Raw genomic sequence first — 22139 nt, 5'->3', positions numbered from 1 at the left:
GTAGTCTCATTTAAGCCAGTGACACTATTCACATACTTAAAGTCAAGCAAGTGCATAATTATTTGCAGGTACCATGGACTAATATTTCTATTTCAATTTTAAAAATCTTTGGATTATCAAATGAGTACTAACAATAAATACTATAGTATTGATAAAAGTTAAAACTGGTCTTATTGTGTCAATAGATATAGCTCAGAACTTTGTTACAACCAAATATCATGCATCTGACGAAGTGGGTATTCACCCACGAAAGCTCATGCTCCAATACATCTGTTAGTCTATAAGGTGCTACAGGACTCTTTGCTGCTTTAACCAAAGATTTAACTGCAATCAGTTTTAAAATGAATTCATCGTCTCAGCCTCACGCCCCACCTTTAAAATGATATCATTTCTGGCCTATTATACACTTCTGGCCTATTTTAAAATTTGGTTGCATTTTTCTTTAATTGGTGAGAATTATTCCCCTTAATGTGCTGGGTTTATTTCCAGAACACTTTGTTTTAGCATTCCTATGTGAACAGGGTGTAAGTCACTTGAGAAAAAACCTGAATGTTAAAAACACTGTATATGTTTTGAAAGATGGTTAATGTGAAAAATCTTACCTTTATTTTGAATCTGCTTGAAAAACAAAACTATTTAAGTAGTTACCTCATCACACGCCTTGACAGCTTAGTGTAGTCAATTGGCAACAGGGATTTTTAAATTACTCATCAGTACTAACAGACAAACCTAGCAGTCTAAAAGAGTAAGTCAATTCTGCTGAATCAATAGGCATCCAATAGTGAAACCTCCACTCAAGTATTTCCCTACTTCTTACAGCCAGAAAGGGAAATGAAACCACTCATTTTAAAAACAGTTTACTTCTAAAAGTTCTGACAAATTCATTTGGAATCTCTTCATGATTTCTGAATTTATATTTTAAATCACTTTTAACAAAAAGATGGCAAGGAAAAAAAAGCACTTACAGCAGGCATGGCAGCGATGAAGTTGAACAAGTACTTCTTGAAATCTTTTCTGCTGCGACCAATGATAGCACTGCAAACCACCACAAGCTACGTGTTAGTTGTGAGAGAAAGCAAGTACTACACACACCAGTGTTTCCCAAGGGGAGGGCAAGTGGGTGGCCCTGACTAGTTCAGTAGGGCAGGGGTAACAGGGTATAAGAAAAGATCACTGTGGAAAACTGTAGTACCAACTGTGTCAACTTCATCTTCAGGTAAAGTGGAAAGTGGCTCACTGAAAGCCACCTGCCTTCTCTCCTCTTGTTCTTGTTGCGGCCCCTAACGTAAGAGGCTACAGAAGGAGCTCTCATATACTCTTCTCTGCTCCCATGGCACATAGTAACCTTGGGTAACAAATGGATACTACTCACCCCAGCAGCATACAGCCTTCAGGGGTGAGGTGAGAGGGAGAAAGAAAGGTGCAAAGTGGAAAAGTTAAGTTAGCAAAATGTAGAAGAAAAAGAGGAATAAGAAAGGGGAGGGGGGAAATACACAGAAGAGAAACAAAGAAAAAACAACAGAGAAGATAAGAAGTGAGAAAACAAATGGACAGGAAGAGAATGAGTACTTGCCATACTTGCCATACACCAGAACATGGCGTAAGGAGATTGAGTAGGGCCATCTGCCAATCCATTAAAATGGGGGGGAGGGGAAGAGAGAAGGGATTGGAACCATGGCTCCAAGTTGTTTATGGTCTGGAGTAGAAATTAGCCAAGACAAAAATAATTCTTTAAGCTTATACACATACCAAGTAACAAAGTGATCCAGATTTCATAAAAAATTAATGGCATTTTAGAACTATATTTAGCACCTAAAAAATCTGTATGATGTCTCAGCTAGAAATTATTCAGTGTATAAAGTCTCTTATACATAAAAGATAACTATGAAGCAAAACACAAAGAATACAAGAGGACTACTTTTTCCCTTTCGTATTTGCTTATAAGGTGTTATCAGCTTCAATTTTTTTTTTAAATGTTCCTCTTTAAAACACTTGAAATACCCAGAATACTAGGTCCTCACTTATCTTGGTTTGCTGGGGGTCCTTGGCAAAACCTTAGGACAGTGATTCCCAAACCTGTTCTGCCGCTTCTGCGGGGAAAGCCCCTGGCAGGCTGGGCCGGTTGGTGTACCTGCTGCGTCCGTAGGTTTGGACCATCGCGGCTCCCAGTGGCCGCAGTTCCCTGCTCCAGGCCAATGGGAGCTGCTGGAAGTGGGACAGGCCAAGTCGCCACTTCCAGCAGCTCCCATTGGCCTGCAGCAGCCAATCCAGCAGCTCCCACTGGCCTGGAGCAGCAAATTGCAGCCACTGGGAGCCGCAATCGGCTGAACCTGTGGATCCAGCAGGTACACAAACTGGCCCGGCCCGGCCCACCAGGGGCTTTCCCTGAAGAAACGGTGGAACAAGTTTGGGAACCACTGCCTTAGGAAAACTAAGCTTACAATTCTACAACCTGCGCTGTAGCCCTCCTTCACATAAATGCGAAGGGAATACTGAGGGCTTTTCTACACAGAAATGTTTTTAGTGGTATAAGTTAATTTGTGAATATAAACCACTATAGTTATGCTGGTATAACTGTCGGCAAGGAGGCACTTATTCTAGTATGAGTGCCTTTTTTTTTTTTTTTTGTTTGTTTTAGCGTAGGTTGCTTTGCAAGGAGTTTAAGCTAAACCAAAATAAAGCCACTCTTATTCCAGACTAAGAGCATCCACACATGAAGTTATACTGGTAAAACTATGAGTTTAATGTGATCAATATAGGGTGATCAGTGGAAGGAGAGCTGTAGCTCAGCTTACGGCTTCATGTGGGATCACCATTAAGGTCCATTTTTTCCACGCTGCCCCCTATTCTTCAAGCTGCAACCCACTTCATTTAAATCTCTCCTTAAGATTCAGGTGATCCATAAAGCACCACCAGGTAATAATAAGAACTATAAAAAAACCTTAATACCTACAAGATGTGTATATTCTTAAACAAAACACAAGTTGTTGTATTGAGAGAGGTAGAGAGGTAATGTGGGTGAGGTAATATCTTTTATTGGACCAACTCATCCACCTTCTCTCTCTCCTTGGGACAAACATGGCTACAACACTGCAAACATGTTGCATACCCATGTCCTTCTTCACCCTACTGTTTCTTAGGAACATAAGTATGGTCATATTGGATCAGACCAATGATCCATCCAGCCCTGCATCCTGTCTGCTGACAGTTGCCAATGCCAGGTGTCCCAGAGGGAGTGAAGCTAACAGGCAATGATCAAGTGATCTCTTTCCTGCCATCCATCTCCACCCTCTCACAAACAAAGACTAGGGACATCATTCCTTACCCATCCTGGCTAATAGTCATTAATGGACTTAAATTCGTGGAGGTTATCTAGTTCTCTTTTAAATCCCGTTATAGTTCTAGCCTTCACAACCTCCTCAAACAAAGAGATCCACAGGTTGACTGTGCGCTGTGTGAAGAACTTCCTTTTATTTGTTCTAAAACTGCTGCCCGTTAATTTCATTAGGTGGCCCCTAGTTCTTATATTATGGGAACAAGTAAAAAACGTTTAATTTTTCACTTTCTCCATCCCACTCAAGATTTTATATACCTCTATCATATCTCCCCTTAGTTTCCTCTTTTCCAACTGAAACCTAGCCTCTTTAATCTCCCTTTCAATGGCCACGTTCTTACCCCAATCATTTAGTGCCCTTCTCTGAACCTTTCTAATGCCATAATCTTTGAGATGAGACACATCTGTTACACAGTATTCAAGATGTGGAGTACCATGGATTTATAAAGGCAATAAACATTCTCCATCTATTCCTATGCCTTTTGTAATGATTCCTAACATCCTGTTGCTTTTAACTGCCGCACACATTGTGTGAACGTCTCAGAGAACTATCCGCCATGACTCCAAGACTCTTTCCTGATGTAGTTTAGCAAATAGCCCCCATCATATGTGTATAGCGGGTTATTTTTCCAGTGCATTACTACATTTATCCACATTAAATTCACTTGCCAGGGTGGCCCAATCACTAGTCGGCTTTGTCTTAACACTTGACATAATATATCTGTAACTTTGCCACCTCACTGTTTACTCCTTTCCCAGATCATTAAGAATAAGGAATAGGATTGGTCCTAGACTGACCTTGGGAACACCACTAGTTACCCCCATCTGAAATTTACCATTTATTCCTACCTTTGTCCCTGTCTTTAACCAGTCTCATCCATGAAAGATCTGCTCTTACCACGACAACTTATTACGTAAAACCTTGGTAAGGGACCTCGTCAAAGGCTTCTGAAAATCTAAGTACTCCTCACCCCGCTATCCGCACCTTGGGAGCCAAAAAAAAATCTCACTGCCTTATAGGTGAGACACGTCACATCCGGGCAGTCGGTACATGTACCAGCAAAGCCAGATGCTATGCCGGACTGGACCGGCCCTCTCAGGGTAATTTAAGAGAATTGGTGTCCAGCTGCTGTGGGGAGCCCTGCCCTTTAAATCACCGCCAGCTCTGGCAGCGGGGCTCAGGCAGATTTAAAGGGCCGGGCCCCCGCAGCGGCCAGAGCCTCTGACCCTTAAATACACGCCCGAGCCCGGCTGCGCGGGCCCAGCAGCCGGCCTAAGCAGTGATTTAAAGGGCCAGGGCTCCACAAGAATCGAATATAAGCAGTAAAGCAGCAGGGCTCGGGTGGCACTTTAAAGACCCAGCGCCCCCGCTGCTTTACCGCTTTAATCCAATCGTGTTAATCGGGTCGCGTTCTATTGGGGTAAAGGGTACATGTCACTGGATCCCCCTGCCACATGTTGTGACCCCTCAAAGACTCTATCATTATAGAACAAATTCCCTTATATAATTCCATGTGACTTTTGCCCAACAATTGCGTTCTTCTATGTGCTGACAATTCTTAACTATATTTCAACTAATGGACGTACGATGGTAGACTTACTGGTCGTAATTGCCAGGATACCTCTAGAGCCTTTTTAAATATGGTGTACATTTAGCTATCTCCAGTCACTGGGTACAAAGCTGATTAAAGACAGTTACAAACATAGTACTAGCCGGCAATTTCACATTGAGTTCTTTCAGAACCTAGGGAGATGCCATCGGGTCCGTGACGTTGTACTGTTAAGTTATCAATAATTCCAAACCTCCTCTAGTGACACTTCAATCTGTGACAATTCCTCATATCTGCACCTACAAAGATGGCTCAAGTTGGAATCTCCCCAATCTTCACCATCAAGACGAGGCAAAGAATTCATTTAGTTTCTCTGCAATGACTATCATCTGTAAGTACCTTCGTATCTCAATCAGTCCGGGGTCACCGGTCGTATAGGCGCCTTTCGATGTACTAAACTATTATACTCTTGAGATTTTTGGCTAGCGTTCTGCAATCGCCTTTTGGCTTTCTTATTACATTTTACACTTAATGGCAGTCTGCAATCCCTTTCTACTACCTCACTAGGATTGACTTCCACTTTTAAGGAGCCTTTTATCTCTCACTACACTTTTACAGGTTAAGCCACCGAGGCTCTTTCAGTCGTCTACTGGTTTTGAAATTTGGGGTATACATTTAGGGGCCTCTGGCAGAAACTAGATTAGCTAAGGGTAAATGTCCTCTCCCGTAAGGTAACAACAACACCTGAACCAAGGACCATCAGGCCAGAGAACTTCAATCTGGGTGGAGGGAAGCTTGTGTGTTTGTTTTGTTCTGTGTGTATGTTCTCTCTGGGGTCTCAGAGGGACCAGACGTAAGCAGATTCCTCCAATCTTTCTAAAACAATCTCCTCTGTTCTAATTTTAGTAAGTATCAAAATAAAGGCGGCTTTAGTCTTTTTAATTGTTTTTCTTTATTTGCAAATGTGTATCTGGCTGGTAAAGTTTTAATAAGTATTTGGCTAAAAGTATTTTAAATTGTATTTTTGCTGGAGGAGGCTTTTTCTCCATTTTCTATAAGCTGAAAGACCCTGTAATATTCCATCTTGAATTTACAGTGATTATCTTTACTCTTTCTTTTTAAAGACCTAATTAATTTGTTATCCCTTGTTAATGCTAAGGTATTGTTGGGGGGGAAGGTAAATTTCCTCTTTGTTTTAAATTCACGGAGCTTGAATCTGTATTGCCTCTGGGTGAGGAGAAGAGGGGAGGGGTGGAGGTGGAATCCCTCTGTTTTAAGATTCAAGAAGTTTGAATCACTGTATCTCTCCAGGATACCCAGGGAGGAAAAGCCTGGCGGGGGGGAGAAGGGAGAGGAGAAACCTAATTTCTCTGTGTTGTGATTCAAGGAGTTTAAAGCACGGTCATCTCCTGGTGTACCCAGGGTGGGAAAGATCTGGGAGGAAGAAAGGAGGGGGAAGGGAAATGGTTTATTCCCCTTTGTTGTGAGACTCAAGGAATTTGGGTCTTGGGGTCCCCAGGGAAGGTTTTGGGGAGACCAGAGTTTATCAGGCACTCCAAATCCTGATTGGTGGTAGCTTATCAGATCTAGGCTGGTAATTAAGCTTAGAGGAATTCATGCTGCTACCCCATTTTTTTTTTGAACTCTAAGGTTCAGATTGGGGAAAGATACCATGACAGCCTCTATTATGGTGTCTTTGAAAAAGAGTCCACGTTCTTACCCTCATGCAGGGGGTAACGTTAGATTGCAAACTCCAGAGCAGGAATCTCATCTATGTTTTAAGGAATTTATAGCACTCTTAAGGACTGTAAAATAAATCTTTAACAATCAACCCCAAAGAGAGGAAGCAACCACTGACTATTTCTAATGTTAAAAAATAAAAACAAAACAACCTTCACACAACAAGCAGTTAAAAATTAAGGTATAAAAATGGTCTCTAACAAAAATATATAAGAAATAAAAGATTCACCTTCATGATGACACTGTACTAGAACCTATCCCATTCTTTATGTTGACATAACTGTTGGAGGGAAGCTATTCTTTATAATAGTTTCCCTGACACTATAACATTAGGATTGGAGGCTTTGAGATAGTGCACACCATTGGGAAGAACAATGAAGGACCCATTTGGATTCTTCATATCTTTACTTTTAATAAAAATTATCACTGTTGCCTTCGTAGACAGTTTAGAAAGGAAAATAGATATGAAAGGTGACAAGAGGATGAAATTAAATGAGGGGCATCTATTTAATTCATCAAAAAGAATACATGTTGTATTAAATCCATGTGAGAATTGCAAATTTATTTTTAGGTAAGCATTTAAACTACATTTAGAATCAAGATTTATTTTTCTACATCTGTTTGTTGAGAAAGATTAAATATAGATTTTTATTTTCAGAGAGATGGCAGGCAAGAAGGAAGAATCCACACCATTTAATTTAAATATCACAATAAACACAGATTTTGAAGCAAAAACAAATAGGAAAACATAGAAGCAATGGAGATTTTTTTTAATTAGCTGAAATTGTTGAAAATAAATCTATTATGGCAAAACATATTTAAGATCAAAAGCAAACTGTTTCAGAACTGCATCAATTATCAAACATTTAGCATCAGTAGAGCATGTGCATGCTACTATTTTCAACAACTGTTTACCAAGTGGGATTGAAACTATAAATGTAAAATAGAATTTCTTACTTATGATTGCAGTGCAAGAAAAACAACACTGTACATAATTCAACTCACTCTCTCTCTCTCTCTATATATATATTTCTGATTATAGAACCAAAGAAATGTAATGCTGAAACAGACCTCAAGAAGTCTATAGCATCCTGCGCTGAGGCAGGACCAAGTAAACCTAGACCATCCCTGACAGGTGTTTGTCCAACCTTTCCTTAAGAACCTCCAATGATGGGGATTCCAAACCTCCCTTGGAAGTCTATTTCAGAGCTTCATGATCCTTATAGTTAGACAGTTTTTCCTAATACTTAACCTAAATCTCCCTTGCTGCATGTTAATCCCATTAATTCTTGTCTTGCCTTTAGTGGATGTAGATAACATAGAAAATAATGTTGCTTTAATGACTGCATAACTACACATGTCAAAAGCACTGCAAAATACATTACTACAGAAGTGCAACAAGAAAACTGACTTTTTCCATCTACTATAGGGAACACTACAGCAGTATTATATTATGGATTGCTCTCTGTAGGAACAGTTGATTTCTATCTCATGAGCCGATAGTGCCCTCAAAGACCCCACTATCCAGAAAACAAGAGGGACTGATAATATCTACAGTATGAAAGAGCTAACTTCAATTTTAAAAAATGCATCCCACTTTAGAATCATGTAACTCAGATTTAAAAAAAAAAAAAATCAAATCTTCTTTCCACCCCACAAGTTAAACTGGGGGAACACATACAGTGGGGGTCTGTGCTGGGTCTAGTACCAGTCAATATTTTTATCAATTTCTTAGATAATGGAGTGGAGAGTACTCTTATAAAATTTGCAGCTGACACCAAGCTGGGAGGCTTCCTAGACCTTTAGAGGACTAGACTGGATTAGAAATCAAAACAACCTTGACAAATTGGAGAATTGGTCTGAAACCAACAAGATGAAATTCAATAAAGACAAGTACAAAGTACTATATCTAGGAAGAAAAAAAAAATAAAAATCACAGCTACAAAATTAGGACCAACAAGCTAGGTGATAGCATTGCTGAAAAGGATCTGGGGGCTACAGTAGATCACAAGTTGAATGAGTGTGAACAATGTGCAGCTGCAGAAAAGGCTAATATTCTGAGATGTATTAGCAGGAGTGTTGTATGTAAGACACATCAGGTAACTGTCACATTCTATTCAGCACTGGTGAGGCCTCAACTGGAATACTGAGTCCAACTCTGGGTACCATCCTTAAGGAAAGTGAGTGTGTCCCCAGCAGAGAGCAATAAAAATAAGAGATTTAGAAAACCTGACTTCTGAGGAAAGGTTAAAAAAAGGGGACATGTTCAATCTTGAAAAAAGAAGACTGGGTGGAACCTAACAATTTTCCAATATGTTATGAGCTGTTATAAAGAGGATGGTGATCAATTACTCGCCACATCCACTGAAGGCAGGACAAGAAGTACTCAGCTTAATTTACAGCAGTGCAGATTTAGGCCAAGTCTACACTAGCAAACTTACAGCAGCACAGCCGTATTGATGCAGCTGCGCCAGTGTAAGATTGGTTATGTAGCCACTCTATGCCAATGGGAGAGAGCGCTCCCGTCGAAATCATAAACCCACCTAAATGAATGGAAGTAGCTATGACACACCCCTGAGCGACATAAGTTTTGCTGACATAAGTGGTAGTGTAGACATGGCCTTAGCTTAGATATTAGGAAAAACTTTCTAACTAATGATAGTTAAGCACTGGACTAGGCTTCCAAGACAGATTGTGGAATCACCCTTGCGGGAGGCTCTTCAGGAAAGATTAGACAAACACCTGTCTAGGCGTCCTTGCCCTGCCTCAGCACAGGGAACTGGACTAGATGACCTCTCAAGGTCCCTTCCAGTCCTACATTTGTAGGATCCTATATGTATCGTTTTATGTTTTTCTTTTTAAAATATTACCATTTAATCAGAGTTGCAGATATTCATATATCATGGCAGTTCATATTATTTGGCTTAGACAGTTCGTATTTATAACAGGATTTTCTTCCACAATCATCATCCTATCATTGTATATGAGAAACGAGACAATATTTAAAAGTAGCTACTTAAATAATTTACAGGTACCTTTCAATAACTGTTCCATTTTGAATCATCCAAATATCACAATATGTGCGCACTATCAGCATAACGGCAATAAGTATCAAATAACCTGTCTAATACAAAACAAGCAAGCAATTAATCAATGTTTAGTAATGACAATACAAAAATTAAAATAACCTAATGGAAAATTGGGAAGGTGGAAATCATCTACTCCTTGTTAAGGGAAACACTTTGCTTACTTTATAGGTCAGATTCTAACACATGTTTTCTATAACAAAAGTCTGTTACTATACTTCTTATCAGGAAGATCTCTTTTGTACAAGAGGTTACTTTTCTGCATTCTAAATACTAATATGGTTTATTACATATACATAAAGTTACATTTTAGTCATGGGTATTTTTAGTAAAAGTCATGGACAGGTCACGGGCACTAAACACAAATTCATGGCCCGTGACCTGTTCATGACTTTTACTGTATATACCCTTGACTAAAACTGGGGGGAGGGGGGCGAGGCTTGGGGGGGTGCTGTGGCTGGTGACCTGAGGAGCGGCATGGGTGCTTGGGGGGGTGCAGTCAAGGGAAGCGCTGCGGATGCTGGAATGGGGGGTGCGGCCCGGGGGGGCATACAGTTGCTCGGGGGGTGGGGAGGCATATGGGCGCTGGGAAGAGGGGCGTGGCCTGGGGAGTGGGACACAGCCCGGGGAGGGGCCACAGGTGCTTGGGCGGTGCAGCAGGTGCTGGGGAGGGAGGGTTGGTGGGTCTGGGACAGGTTCCCTACCCAGCTCCTGGGAAGCGGCAACCCCAGCTCCTAGCTCCATGTGCTGCCTCCGCTCCGCTCCAAGCCCCAGTTCTGCAGCTCCCATTGGCTGGGAACCACGGCCAAGGGAAGCTACAGGGGCGGTGCCTGCAGGCAAAGGTAGCATGTGGAGATAGGAGCTGAGGGAGGGAAGTTTCTGTCGACCTTCTGGGGAACCCTCTCCCACCCCGTAAGCACTGCCCTGCACCCCAATCCCCAGCCCTGAGGGCCCCCCCCCCCGCCCCAACTCCTGCTGCTAAGGTAGGGGTGGGAGCCGAGACTGCCCCGGAAGCAGCCAGCGTGCCTGGCCCAAGGGCTGCCTGAGCTGCTCAGGCGGCTCCTGGGCCAGCCACACCAGGCTGCTGCAGAAGTCACAGAGGTCACAGAATCCGTTACTTCTGCAACAAACACAGATCTTTACGTATTTACCCACTGAGAACTGTACACCGCACATGACAAGTATTCTAACAAATGGAGAGAAAGTGTAGACATGCTAAGGAACAAACTCATGTACCAAATTTAAGATTCAGGGGCAACTTTTCAGCCTAGAAAGCCAAACAATGCAATCCGTAATGAGCCTCTAATGCCTGTACATCAGAACTTGCGTTCAGAGTTCAACTCATTCTCTCATTCCAAAAATATCTCCAGATGCTTACAGAATATACAAGTTTGGGGTATGGTGACCCACGGTTGGTGCATACAGCAGAGAATTTTATCTTGAAAATTCTAGTTTGAGCAGTTTTCCTACGAAGACATTCATTGATTTTGGCCAAAATGGCTCTTTAGTAGGTGGAACTTGGCCACCAAAAGCTAAATCACGATTCACAATGAGGGTTATTAACCTCCGGGAGAAATCACCAAGAAAGATAATCAATTCTCCATCATATATAGTAAATCAACACTAGCTGTCCTTCTAAAAGATACTCTACAGCTCAACCACAAGTTATTGGGCTCAATGCAGGAATTACTAAGCGAAGTTCTATGGCAGTGGCTCTCAAACTTTTTTTTTTTTTTTTACTGGTGACCCCTTTCCCATAGCAATCCTCTGAGTGTGACCTCTTTTATAAATTTAAAGTACTTTTTTAATATATTTAACACCATTATAAATGCTGGAGGCAAAGCGGCGTTTGGGGTGGAGGTTGACAGCTTGCGACCCCCCCATACAATAACCTTGCGACTCCCTGAGGGGTCCCGACTCCCAGTTTGAGAACCCCTGTTCCATGGCCTATATTATAACTATCAGACTAGATAGCTATTTAATTTTAAAATTATCTACTTGTGAACTTGAATTTCTAAAATTTAATCCAAAACCATGATTTTTTTTTAATGTGCCACTAATGTCATGCTATTTTTCTAGTCTAGCACAAGAAAGAGAGCAATCAAAGTATTTATGTTTTCAGACCTATGACTACTACAAAAAGCTACATGATTAAGAAATTGGATCATTTTTATTTGTAACCAGATGGCAATGCTTACCTCTTTACAAAATGTTCTAGGGACCATTATTTTCAGGATTCGACAAATTCTTGCAACGAACACTTTGTCCACAACTGCTCGCTCTTTCTTTCCTTCTTTCTGCATAGCATGGATAACATGGGACAAGAAAATTTTGTATTAAATTAAATTGTTACGAGCAGCAAATATGACCTTTTCCCCATCCAAATTATGAACAAGTTGCCTTGTGCAGGATCTTGACATTTCTCTGTAATTAAGTTATGTTACAACATACCTTAATTACATGCCAGGATTACAAAATTGTAGTTCAATACCTATTTACGTTAAGAGTAATAAAAAACTAAACTAGATAGATACAAGCAATGCAGACCATAAGCCATAACAGTAACTCGTTATGGTATCTATGAATGCTATTGTAATATTAATAAAAGTAGTTCTATCAGATACTATAGACCTTAAATTTGTCATCTCAAAATTGCTAGATTCAGACATTAACCTTTTGATCATGTAGTATTTTTTAAAAATATTGTGACAAAGTTCCTCCTCTACCTTGGTGGGTCCTGCGCTTCTTGGCAGATTTGCTCACCTCAGTGATCTTCCCCACAGTCTGGGTCAACTCCTCCTGTGTCTGATCAGGAGTTGGGAGGTTTGGGGGGAACCTGGGCCCGCCCTCTACTCCGGGTTCCAGCCCAGGGCCCTGTGGATTGCAGCTGTCTATAGTACCTCCTGTAACAGCTGCATGACAGCTACAACTCCCATGGGCTACTTCCCCATGGCCTCTCCAAAAACCCTTCTTTATCCTCACACAGCGATCTTCCTCCTGATGTCTGAATAATGCTTGTCTCCTAAATCCTCCAGCCAGTTTAACTTTTTTTCCACGCTTCTTTTGGCCCTTTCCCAAAAAGGGCCTTTTCCCCTTTTCACTGCACTCCTTCTCCTCTGGCTCCTCCCTGCCTGACTGGGGTGAGCTCCTTATTTAAACGTAGGGCGCCTGATTAGCCTGCCCTGATTGGCTGCAGGTGTTCTAATTAAATACGTTATATCCACTTGCCTTCGTAGAAAGTCTTAATTTTGCTCAGGTGCCTTGATTAACCTGGAGCAACTGCCATTTTTGTTTGGTTCCACAGTCCTAGGATTTGTTTAAGCCTGGGGCTAACATACCTGTTCTCAGCACTTTACTGTATCCATTGCCTTGCGCCCATCACCCATACATTCCTCTCCTCAAGGAGTGAGAGGAAAAACAGTGTTCAGGTCATACTAATCCGTGTCACAGTGGGCTCTGTTAGCATCAGATCGCTTACCTTATATGCTTAAAAAACACGAGAAGTCCTCTGTGGCACTTGTGAAACTACCAAATGTTATTTGGCGCACAACTTTCATGGGCTAAGCCCACTTCATCAGATGTATGGAATGGACATACAAGTAGCAGGTAACCAACCCTGCACACCAGTGCCCTTTCTTGTCCACATAGTCTTTGCCAGGGACACATCATAGGACCTAACCACATCAGCCCACCTCAGGGGCTCGTTCACGCTGCACATCTACCATATGCTATTCCCATCATGTGCCAGCAATGCCTTCTGCATGTACGATTGTGCCAAAACAGACTGTCTCTACGGAAAACGATAACATGGAACACCAATCTGACCACCAGAATTATAACATCTCAAAACAGTAGAAAGAACACCTTCAGTCTCCCTGGTCACTCAATAACAGACCTCAAAAGTTGGCATTCATTTCAGAAACAAAACATAAAAAACAGACTCCAAACGTGAAACTGCAGAAACTGGATTCCTATTTGCAACTGGATACTATCATATTAGGCCTGATAAAAACTGGTAATGCTTGGTCATTACAAAACCTAAGCCTAATTCCCCCATTACTAATTTCCCCTACTGTTACTAACACCTTCTTGTCAACTGTTTGAAATGGGCCACTCATTACCACTACAAAAGTGATTTTCCTCCCTTGGTATCCACTGTTAATTGACTGTCCACTAGACTGACCTCCACTTGTAAGGCAACTCCCATCCTTTCATGTGCTGTGTATTTATACCTGTTATACATTTTCCACTCCATTGCATCTGATGAAGGGGTTCTAGCCCATGAAAGCTTATGCCCAAATAAATTTGTTAGTGTCTAGGTACCACAAGGTCTCCTTGTGTTTTTGTTAACACAGACTAACACGGCTACCACTCTGAACCCTATTTTTTTAAGTTACCTTAAGACAGATGATATAGAACAAAGATACTGACGAAAGGCTCATTTTAAGACTCATCAGAACTGAGTAAAAAGTAGGTTTGTCAAATGTAGAACGGCAGCCATTTGGAAAATAAACAATTTTCAACCTTTTAAGAGGGTATGACAGAAAACTGCAATTAAATTTTAAGTCTCTATATAAAAAAAACCTCACTTAGGCTTATTTAAATCATGAAGAAAAAATATTATAAGGATGGGATCAATTTTAGTCATAGTAATAAAATATTTTCACCTAAATTAACAACAAATCTAAAAGACAAGCAAATATAGCACAGTAACTTCTCACTTAACTTCCTCCTGCTTCATGTTGTTTCAGAGTTACGTAGCTGTTCAATTAGGGAACATGCTCCTTTAAAGTTGTGCAATGCTCCCTTATAACATTGTTTGGCTGCCTGCTCTTTCCACTGCTTGTCAGATTCTGTAGAAGAGCAGTGACTTTACAATGGAGCATTGCACAAGTTCTCTTCTCTGCCTCATCCCCCTTCCTCCCAGCACTTTCCCCACCACCAAGAACTGTTTGGTGGCGCTTAAGACTTTCTTGGAGGGTCGGGGAGGAGCAGGGAAGTGCTGCATCTCCGCTCCTCTCCCTCTAAGCGCTGCCAAACAGCTCTTTAGTGGCAGAGAAGTGCTGGGAGGGAGGGGGATGAGCGGGGAAGTGTCATGTCTCTGCTCCTCCCCCTCCTTTCCAGAAAGTCCTAAGTGTTGCCCAACAGCCGTCTGGTGGCACTTAGGACTTTCGGGGGGTGGGGGGAAGAGGCAATGCAGTGTGCTCTGGAGATGAGGTGGAGTGGGGATGGGAAGAGGTGGGCCTGGAGTGGAGGGAGGCCAGGAAGAGGCAGGCCTGGAGCATCCCCGGCAAAGTCAGCACCTGTTCTTCTCCAGGGAAGCTGCCGCTGAGAAAGTGCTTCCTAGTGCCCTTGTCTGCAGAGGGCTGTGCCTGTATGGGGTAAGCTAGGGGCATTTCCCAACCACAGTACAGTACAGTACTATACACTATATAATGCCTTTTGTCTGCCCCCCAAAAAAATTCCTTGGCACCTAACCCCCAACATTTACATTAAATCTTATGGGAAAACTGGATTCATTTAACATCGTTTCATTTTTCAGGACTATAACTACGACTTCAAGTGAGGAGTTACTTTAACAGTAAGGTTCTGCACACTCTTATATGCAAGATACCCCACTAAAGTCAATGGGGGTACTGCGGTGCATGAATTTAAACATGCACACAAATGTTTGCAAGATCATGCTTACAAATGCAGTGAACAGACAACAGATTAGGCAACAAGAAATTCTAGCAATGAACATTTATCTTGGACCACTGGCTTGACCAAACTCTCAGGCATTCTCTACTCTCTAGAATTCAACAGTTTGTAACTGAACTGATGGCATCACATACAAACAGTTCATTGTGCCCATACTAGCCATGCACTATCATTTTAAACAGCTCTTGCAGGTTTGCATCACATCCACATTAGCACTGATCTAAACTGTGCCACTTGCAACCTGCTCTGGATACCCATCTCACAGTTCCCAACACAGTTTCCAGGAACAAGACATTCTGCAGACTTCAAAAAGACAGTGGTGCACTAAAGCATTAAAAGGGTTACTTGAACTTCAGGTAGCCTGTATCCATACCATCACTTACAATAGTTCACGCATTGTATTCAGTCTTGCTGTAAACAAGTACAGTCCAAATGGTATTTAGCACATTTACTCAACTGTTTGAGAGTATTTACATGTGGATGCAGAACACGTTACAAACATGCCACAGCAAACATACACTTTTTAGCATGATAAATTTCTCTACTGTACACAGGCCTACGACTATGTTGCAGAAAGTATATGTGAAAATTGCTTTTTGTGCAAAGCTGCTTAATTGTTCTGGAAACTATTACAGCCTAAGTTTCTGTAAACTGCGCCAGTCTATTTAGCGCCATGCAGGCACTCAGGGAACCCGCCTGGGGACCGGTTGGGGGAGGGGCACCCTACCCCCTCCCTTGACTTCCCCCGATGCCTATCCTGCAGCCCCAGAGCTGCCACAAGGGAAAGAGGTGCCGTTTCCCCACCCTCCCGCCCCAGGTGCTGCTGCTGCAGGGAGAGCACGCTGGGGGGAATCCTCTCTCTCTGTTGTAGCCCTCCCGGAGCACCCTCCTGCACCTCATTCCAGGCCCCACCCCAGAGCCTGCACCCTCAGCTGGAGCCCTCACACCCTTGCACCCAACCCTCTGCCCCAGCCCTGAGCCCCCTCCCACACTCCACACCTCTCAGCCTCACCTCCACCACATGAATTTTGTTATGTGCACCAATATGAAGGAGATGTGTGACACATCTCCATATTGGTGCACATAAAATTCATTCTGCACAAGGGTGGGAAAAATTAGAGGGAACACTGATTAAAACACATTAAAAAAAAAATTAAAGGTGACCTGCAAAAAATCTCTCTTAAAATTAGGCTTGTGCTCTTTTTTGCTTCTTTATAATGTAGGAAAGGAACACCAACGTTGTTTTTTATTTTGTTTTGTTTATTTTGTGTGCTTACTTTTCAGTTTAGAACTATCAGAAATGTCAAGCCCCATCTCCTCTGGTTCTGGTGGAGAACGTGCTAGATCATGTTTATCATGAGCTCTCACTACTAATTGAAGGGAAGGAATAAAATCTTGCACATACCTTCTCACTAAAGTGTTAGTAACTGAAATTAAATACATTGTTAATAAAAAAGCCAATCAAACAGTGACTAAAATATCACTTCCCTGCCCTAACTTTCACTTGCTTTGTTCATAAAATGTCAGTTGCACTAGGTCTCCAGTCACAGAGTCTCTTTCCAAACTAGAAAGGATATGAATTTCTAATATTAAAAGCAAGCAGAAAAAAAATTTCAAGCCTTTTTTATGCATCATAAAGCAGCCTAGTTCTGACATTTACTCAGTAAGCCTAACGCTACTTTGAAAACTCATTTTATATTGTACTTTAAGATCAAATGCAAACAAATTTTGGCTTTAAAAGGTACATTTTTTTTTTTTTTAAAAGAAACCCAAAAAAGTTGAATCCTTTTGAAAAAAGGATTATAATTATGTCAGATTTGACTCTAGTTTCCACACTGAAAATTGAAAAAAAAAAAATAATACCAATGATCACTTCAAACATCAAATGAATTATTCCAGTCAACTAATGCCAGTATATGAAGTTTATAGGCAGTGGTTGTTACAAGCAATGTGGCCAAACTTGTAACAGTGGTTAACAATGTCTGTAAAAGGTCATGATTTTACAATCTGTTTCTACCCCACAAAATGGTCCTGATTCTTCTATTGGTTACTGTGATATGATAATGCAGTAACTTCATCAGGTCAATGGCATTACACTAGATTTACACCAATGTAAACAAGACTAAGATCTGTCCCTAGCTATCAACAGCAAAGGCATTTTCTCACATCATAAGATTTATTCACAGGAACAAAGAGGTTGGACCCTGCTCCCATTGTAGTTAATTCAGCAGGACTGGGCCCTGAATCTTTCTAGCCATTCCTTTGCTATAGCTAAATTATCTGTTACACAATGAAAAAATACTGAAATAGTATAGTTTAAAAAATTATCTTGTCTTAGGGCACAGGATGATCTTGGAACTAAACAATGCATGTCTCAGCCTCTAAAGATAAAGAGGCTCCAATATTACAGACCTATATTTTGTTAAAGAACTATCTAAATGTCCTTTGGGGACTGGGGGGACGGGGGGGGGGGGGGGGGGGGCCCTATGGCTCCTGCTGCTGAATACTGTATTAACAGCCTGAAGAGGGTTGTCCTCCGTCCGTCTCTCACTCCCCCCGCCATCACCCTTAAAAACACCTTCTTAAAAAAAATAAAAAATCAAGAAGGCCAAATCTGGTATTCCACAGTTTTACTTGTGTACTTTCTTTACATATCAGGGCTGATTCACATTTGAAAAAGTTGTAAAAATACAATTAAACTGATCGAGCAACTTAAGAGAAATTTATTTAAACAGAATTTAAAACACTATGTGCTTTTACATTAAGGCTTTGCACTGCTATAGGTTGATTGATTTAAAATTCATTTAGTTATTCCATGCAACATCTCTAGCCTAGGCCAGAATTCAGAGCTCTTTGCCAAAACTGTCACTTATCAGACTCTTTTTCCCATATTTCTAGAACAGACTACCTTGGCCTATTATTAAGGGGCAGGCATGCTGAATCTGTAAGATGTCCTTCCTCCAAATGTTAAAGCACAAAAATTTAAGAGGCATTAAAATTCTAGAGTGGCTAAACATCTCCTTCCTCTCTCAGTTTTCCTTTTATTATGATAATTCCTTCAGTGATCATGAAGTATTCCCAAGCACACAAGACCTGAACATCTGAAGAAAGACCACAGACAAATAAACAAACAAAAACAAACCAGCCCACTCTTTCAGGCCTTGATCATATACCATGACAAAACCAAAAAGGCACAAGGCTATATTTTTTTTTTCCTTTGGAAAGTAACCTTTAAAGAATTTGAAGACACTGAAGCCTGGTGCTTTCAAAACGTACCCACTTTATTTATTACACTTATAAAATGCTTTGTGTTTTTCCCTTGTTACAAAAGGAAGCTTCTATACTTTTTTTTTTTTTTAAATCACAATCCAGTACTCAAATCTAGAAACCAACCACCGCAAACCTATGCATCCTTCTTAGCTGCATTAGTTCTACAACCACTATAGCTCAGATTTGAAAAAAAAGAATACAAGAAACTCAATTTTGGAAAGAAGAGGATTAATTAAATCTAAACCACATTTTATTGATATTATTTAAAATAAAATAAAAAGACAAATAATTACCTCATTATTCTGCAATGTTGGTTTTTCATTTTTCTTACTGTGGAGGAAAAAAGGATTTTACTTAGCTTTTGTCTAACATTTTTTGGTACTTAATTTTGCAATATCTTGGCCTCTTTAGAAAGTTCTAACAGAACAAAGGGATTCTCAGGAAAGACATTGCATCTATATGGTACAGTACATACACTGAACAGTAAAACATCTTATGAAATCTGAGAACTGTAAGTACAATTCAGGCACCTGTACCAAATCTAGTTCAGAATTTCTGGTCATTTTGTTTATATTTAGGCATATAGTAGAACTAAACAATCAGTGAGAATTCTCACCTGATACTATAATCTTTAAAAAGATTAAGAGGATTATGTTTTTGCCTATGTTATACAAGCCTGATTCATCACTTCAAAGAACACTAGACCATAATCCTTTAATTTCTTGTATATAATTACCAAAAACCATGGACTGATTTGCGGACTCTATTAGTCCAGATTTCAAAGATTCTAAGCACGTTTCCATTAGTTTTCCATATTCATACCTGTACATCTTAAAGTATTTACCACTGTATTATTGGAGAACATTGATCTAGGCATTTACCTGGGACTCCCATCACTATTGTATTTGAGTACCCTACATATATGAATGGATATCATGTTATGAATACCCTTAAGGGATGGGAAGCATTCTCATCCTCCATTTTATAGAGAGGAAATTGAGGCACAGAAAGCTTAAGTGGTTTACACACAGAAAGTCTCTGACAGAGCTGGGAACTGAACTCCTATTTTCTTAGTTCTAAACCACTGCCTTAGCCACAAGACCTCTCTTCTTCTCAAAACTATGTATTTAACAGAAACATTACAAGTTTTTTCAGTCTAAGTGACAGTAAGATACTTAATCCCGAGACTTTATGCTATATGTTGTTTTCTATACCAGGAGTCAGCAACCTTTCAGAAGTGCTGTGCCGAGTCTTCATTTATTCACTCTAAGTTAAGGTTTCGCGTGCCGGTAATACATTTCAACGTTTTTAGAAGGTCTCTCTCTGTAAGTCTATAAACTATTGTTGTATGTAAAGTAAACAAGTTTTTAAAAATGTTTAAGAAGCTTCATTTAAAATTAAATTAAAATGCAGATCTTATCAGTTTAGTGCAGTGGATGTTAACCTGGGGTGCATGCACCCCCTGGGGCAGGGCCGGTGCAAGGATATTTTGCGCCCTAGGTGAAACTTCCACCTTGCGCCCCCCCCTGCACATCAGTTCATTGAGGAGCAAATCACAAAGACTTTTTATAGATCCCAGGGGCCAGCTGTGCCCAGGGACTGCTCCCCAGACCAAGTTCCCCCCCTCCTCGCTCCCTGAACTCCCCTGAAGGGTGCACAGTCCCCCTGTAGCCCTCTCTACTGCACCCCAGTGGCCCCCGCCCCAAGCCCACTCACTGGCTTTGCCAGGTTTGGGCTGCTGCAAGCAGCTCAGCAGGGAGGAGCCGCCTTCCGGAGGCACCGGAGAGCCAGAGAGTCTCGCTTGCGGCAACAGTGAGCCCCAGCCATGGAGAAGCCGGTGCGGTGCAGGGGGGCAGCAGCCCTGCAAAGGGGGTGGTTCCGCTAGCAGGCAGCAGCCGTGACACCCCCCCACCCCTCCTGCCCAGGCTGTGGCCGGGTGCCCCCCAGGGGGCTCCTGCAGGCTGCAGTGGATGTATGCAGGTGCCAGTCCCCATGAGCCCCCCAGCTCCCCCCTCACCTAGGGTTACCATATTTCAACAAACAGAGGGAAGAGCCCTTTCCTAGCCCTGCCCCCATGCATACCCTCCCACTTCCTACCCCAACTGCCCCCGTCAGAACTCCCAACCCTCCCTGCTCCTTGTCCCCTGACTGTCAAAACAGTTAAAGAAAAACTTGTTTAATAACTGCCATTAATTAGGAGTTCTAAGCCACTCCCTCTCCCATATTTCTAGAACAGACTACTTTTGCATATGAGAACAATGAATCACTGGAAAGGAAGAAAAATGGTAAGCATTCAGAAAGCACACAGAATAAATGGAACATTTAAACATGCAAAAGTTTAGAGCATACCCACATTAAGTTCTCTCAAAAAATGCATTAGTTCCAAAATACGTTTTTAGCAGAAGCCCTGAGGCTGTAACAGCAGGCAGTTGCAGATGGCAGCTCAGGAACCCAAGATGTAGCAGGCAAAAAGAGGAAGGCAGGCACAAGCAGGAGCACCAATGTCTGCGCTGGGTGGCTACTAAAGTGCCTATAATATGTCCAACCATTCTGCCACGGCAACAGCATGCTCCTCCAACACTTGCACCTGAAGGCTCTGTTCTGACAGCACTGAAAAAGGGCCCAGAACGAAGTGTAAGTTGTAACAAATCCCTACTGGAAGGATCCATGTGCGTCATGGCCCAATCAGAAGAAAGAAGAGACTGAACTACAAAAAAGGGGAGGAGGTAGGAGGAAAGGAGGAAAAGGGAAAGAAAGAACAAAGGTGATGAAAGAGGAGACCTGCAAAGTGGAGCAGGGAGAGCGAGGAGAGGTCTACACTTGGAAGGCTCTGCTGGTCCACTGACACAGTCGCACAATTAGGAGAGATGAAGCAATGGTAATTTAAGGTTCAGTGTTTCACAAGTCATGCATGCCACGAACATTACAGCAATGAGGAGGAAATGCTTGTTTTATAATCAACCTCTACAACGAAAAAACCCAGAGAAATGTAAATTTTATTACATAACAGAAAGAAACTAATGACTGTCAAACTAATAAGTGAATCTATTGTCATTCTACCTAGTAAAAGTTGTATGTCTTAGCTATAAGGGCATTCTGTTGATGATAAAAAGCTGTGTCACAGAATGTTTGATATAAACTTACTTCTAAAGGCTGATTGCTATAGGGTTTGCTTTGTTTCTTTGTTTTCCCCACCTTAAGAGCCTCATTTTTTCAGCTTGGTACACACTGGCACTAATCCAGATTCCATTATCCTATTGTAAAGCTTTCTGTGGAAACCGTGGTTACGTGTTAAAAGGCCAAAGAACACCCTCGAAATCAGCTAGCAAGACTGGTGGCTGTGAGCAACACTGTATTATATTGTAACCAAGTATATTTGGGTTTAGAAAAAAAGATTCAGTTCTCCACTATTCCAGGCCTCTCTCTTCCATACAAAGAGGGTCACACACTTAGGGTACG

The 22139-nt window shown here is 41.5% G+C and overlaps 1 protein-coding gene across 2 annotated transcripts in view; it reads right to left on the bottom strand.

The window, feature by feature from the left end:
* ABCD3 (ATP binding cassette subfamily D member 3) overlaps positions 1–22139 on the bottom strand; it is a 68235-nt gene that overhangs the window by 24323 nt on the left and 21773 nt on the right. Inside the window, exons 2-5 of one of the 2 annotated variants that reach the window (XM_032777871.2) lie at positions 18974–19010; positions 11909–12007; positions 9660–9748; positions 966–1035 (exon numbers count right to left, since the gene is read on the bottom strand). In XM_032777871.2, the coding sequence (XP_032633762.1) occupies positions 966–1035; positions 9660–9748; positions 11909–12007; positions 18974–19010 (295 nt within the window). The remainder of the gene's footprint in view (positions 1–965; positions 1036–9659; positions 9749–11908; positions 12008–18973; positions 19011–22139) is intronic. The other variant, XM_075067799.1, reaches the window with a different exon arrangement.

This window comes from Chelonoidis abingdonii, chromosome 7 (assembly GCF_003597395.2).
Source record: "Chelonoidis abingdonii isolate Lonesome George chromosome 7, CheloAbing_2.0, whole genome shotgun sequence".
Taxonomy (NCBI): Eukaryota; Metazoa; Chordata; order Testudines; family Testudinidae; genus Chelonoidis; species Chelonoidis abingdonii.
The sequence above is the reverse complement of the archived record's forward strand: the minus strand, read 5'-3'. Positions and strand labels throughout refer to the sequence as shown.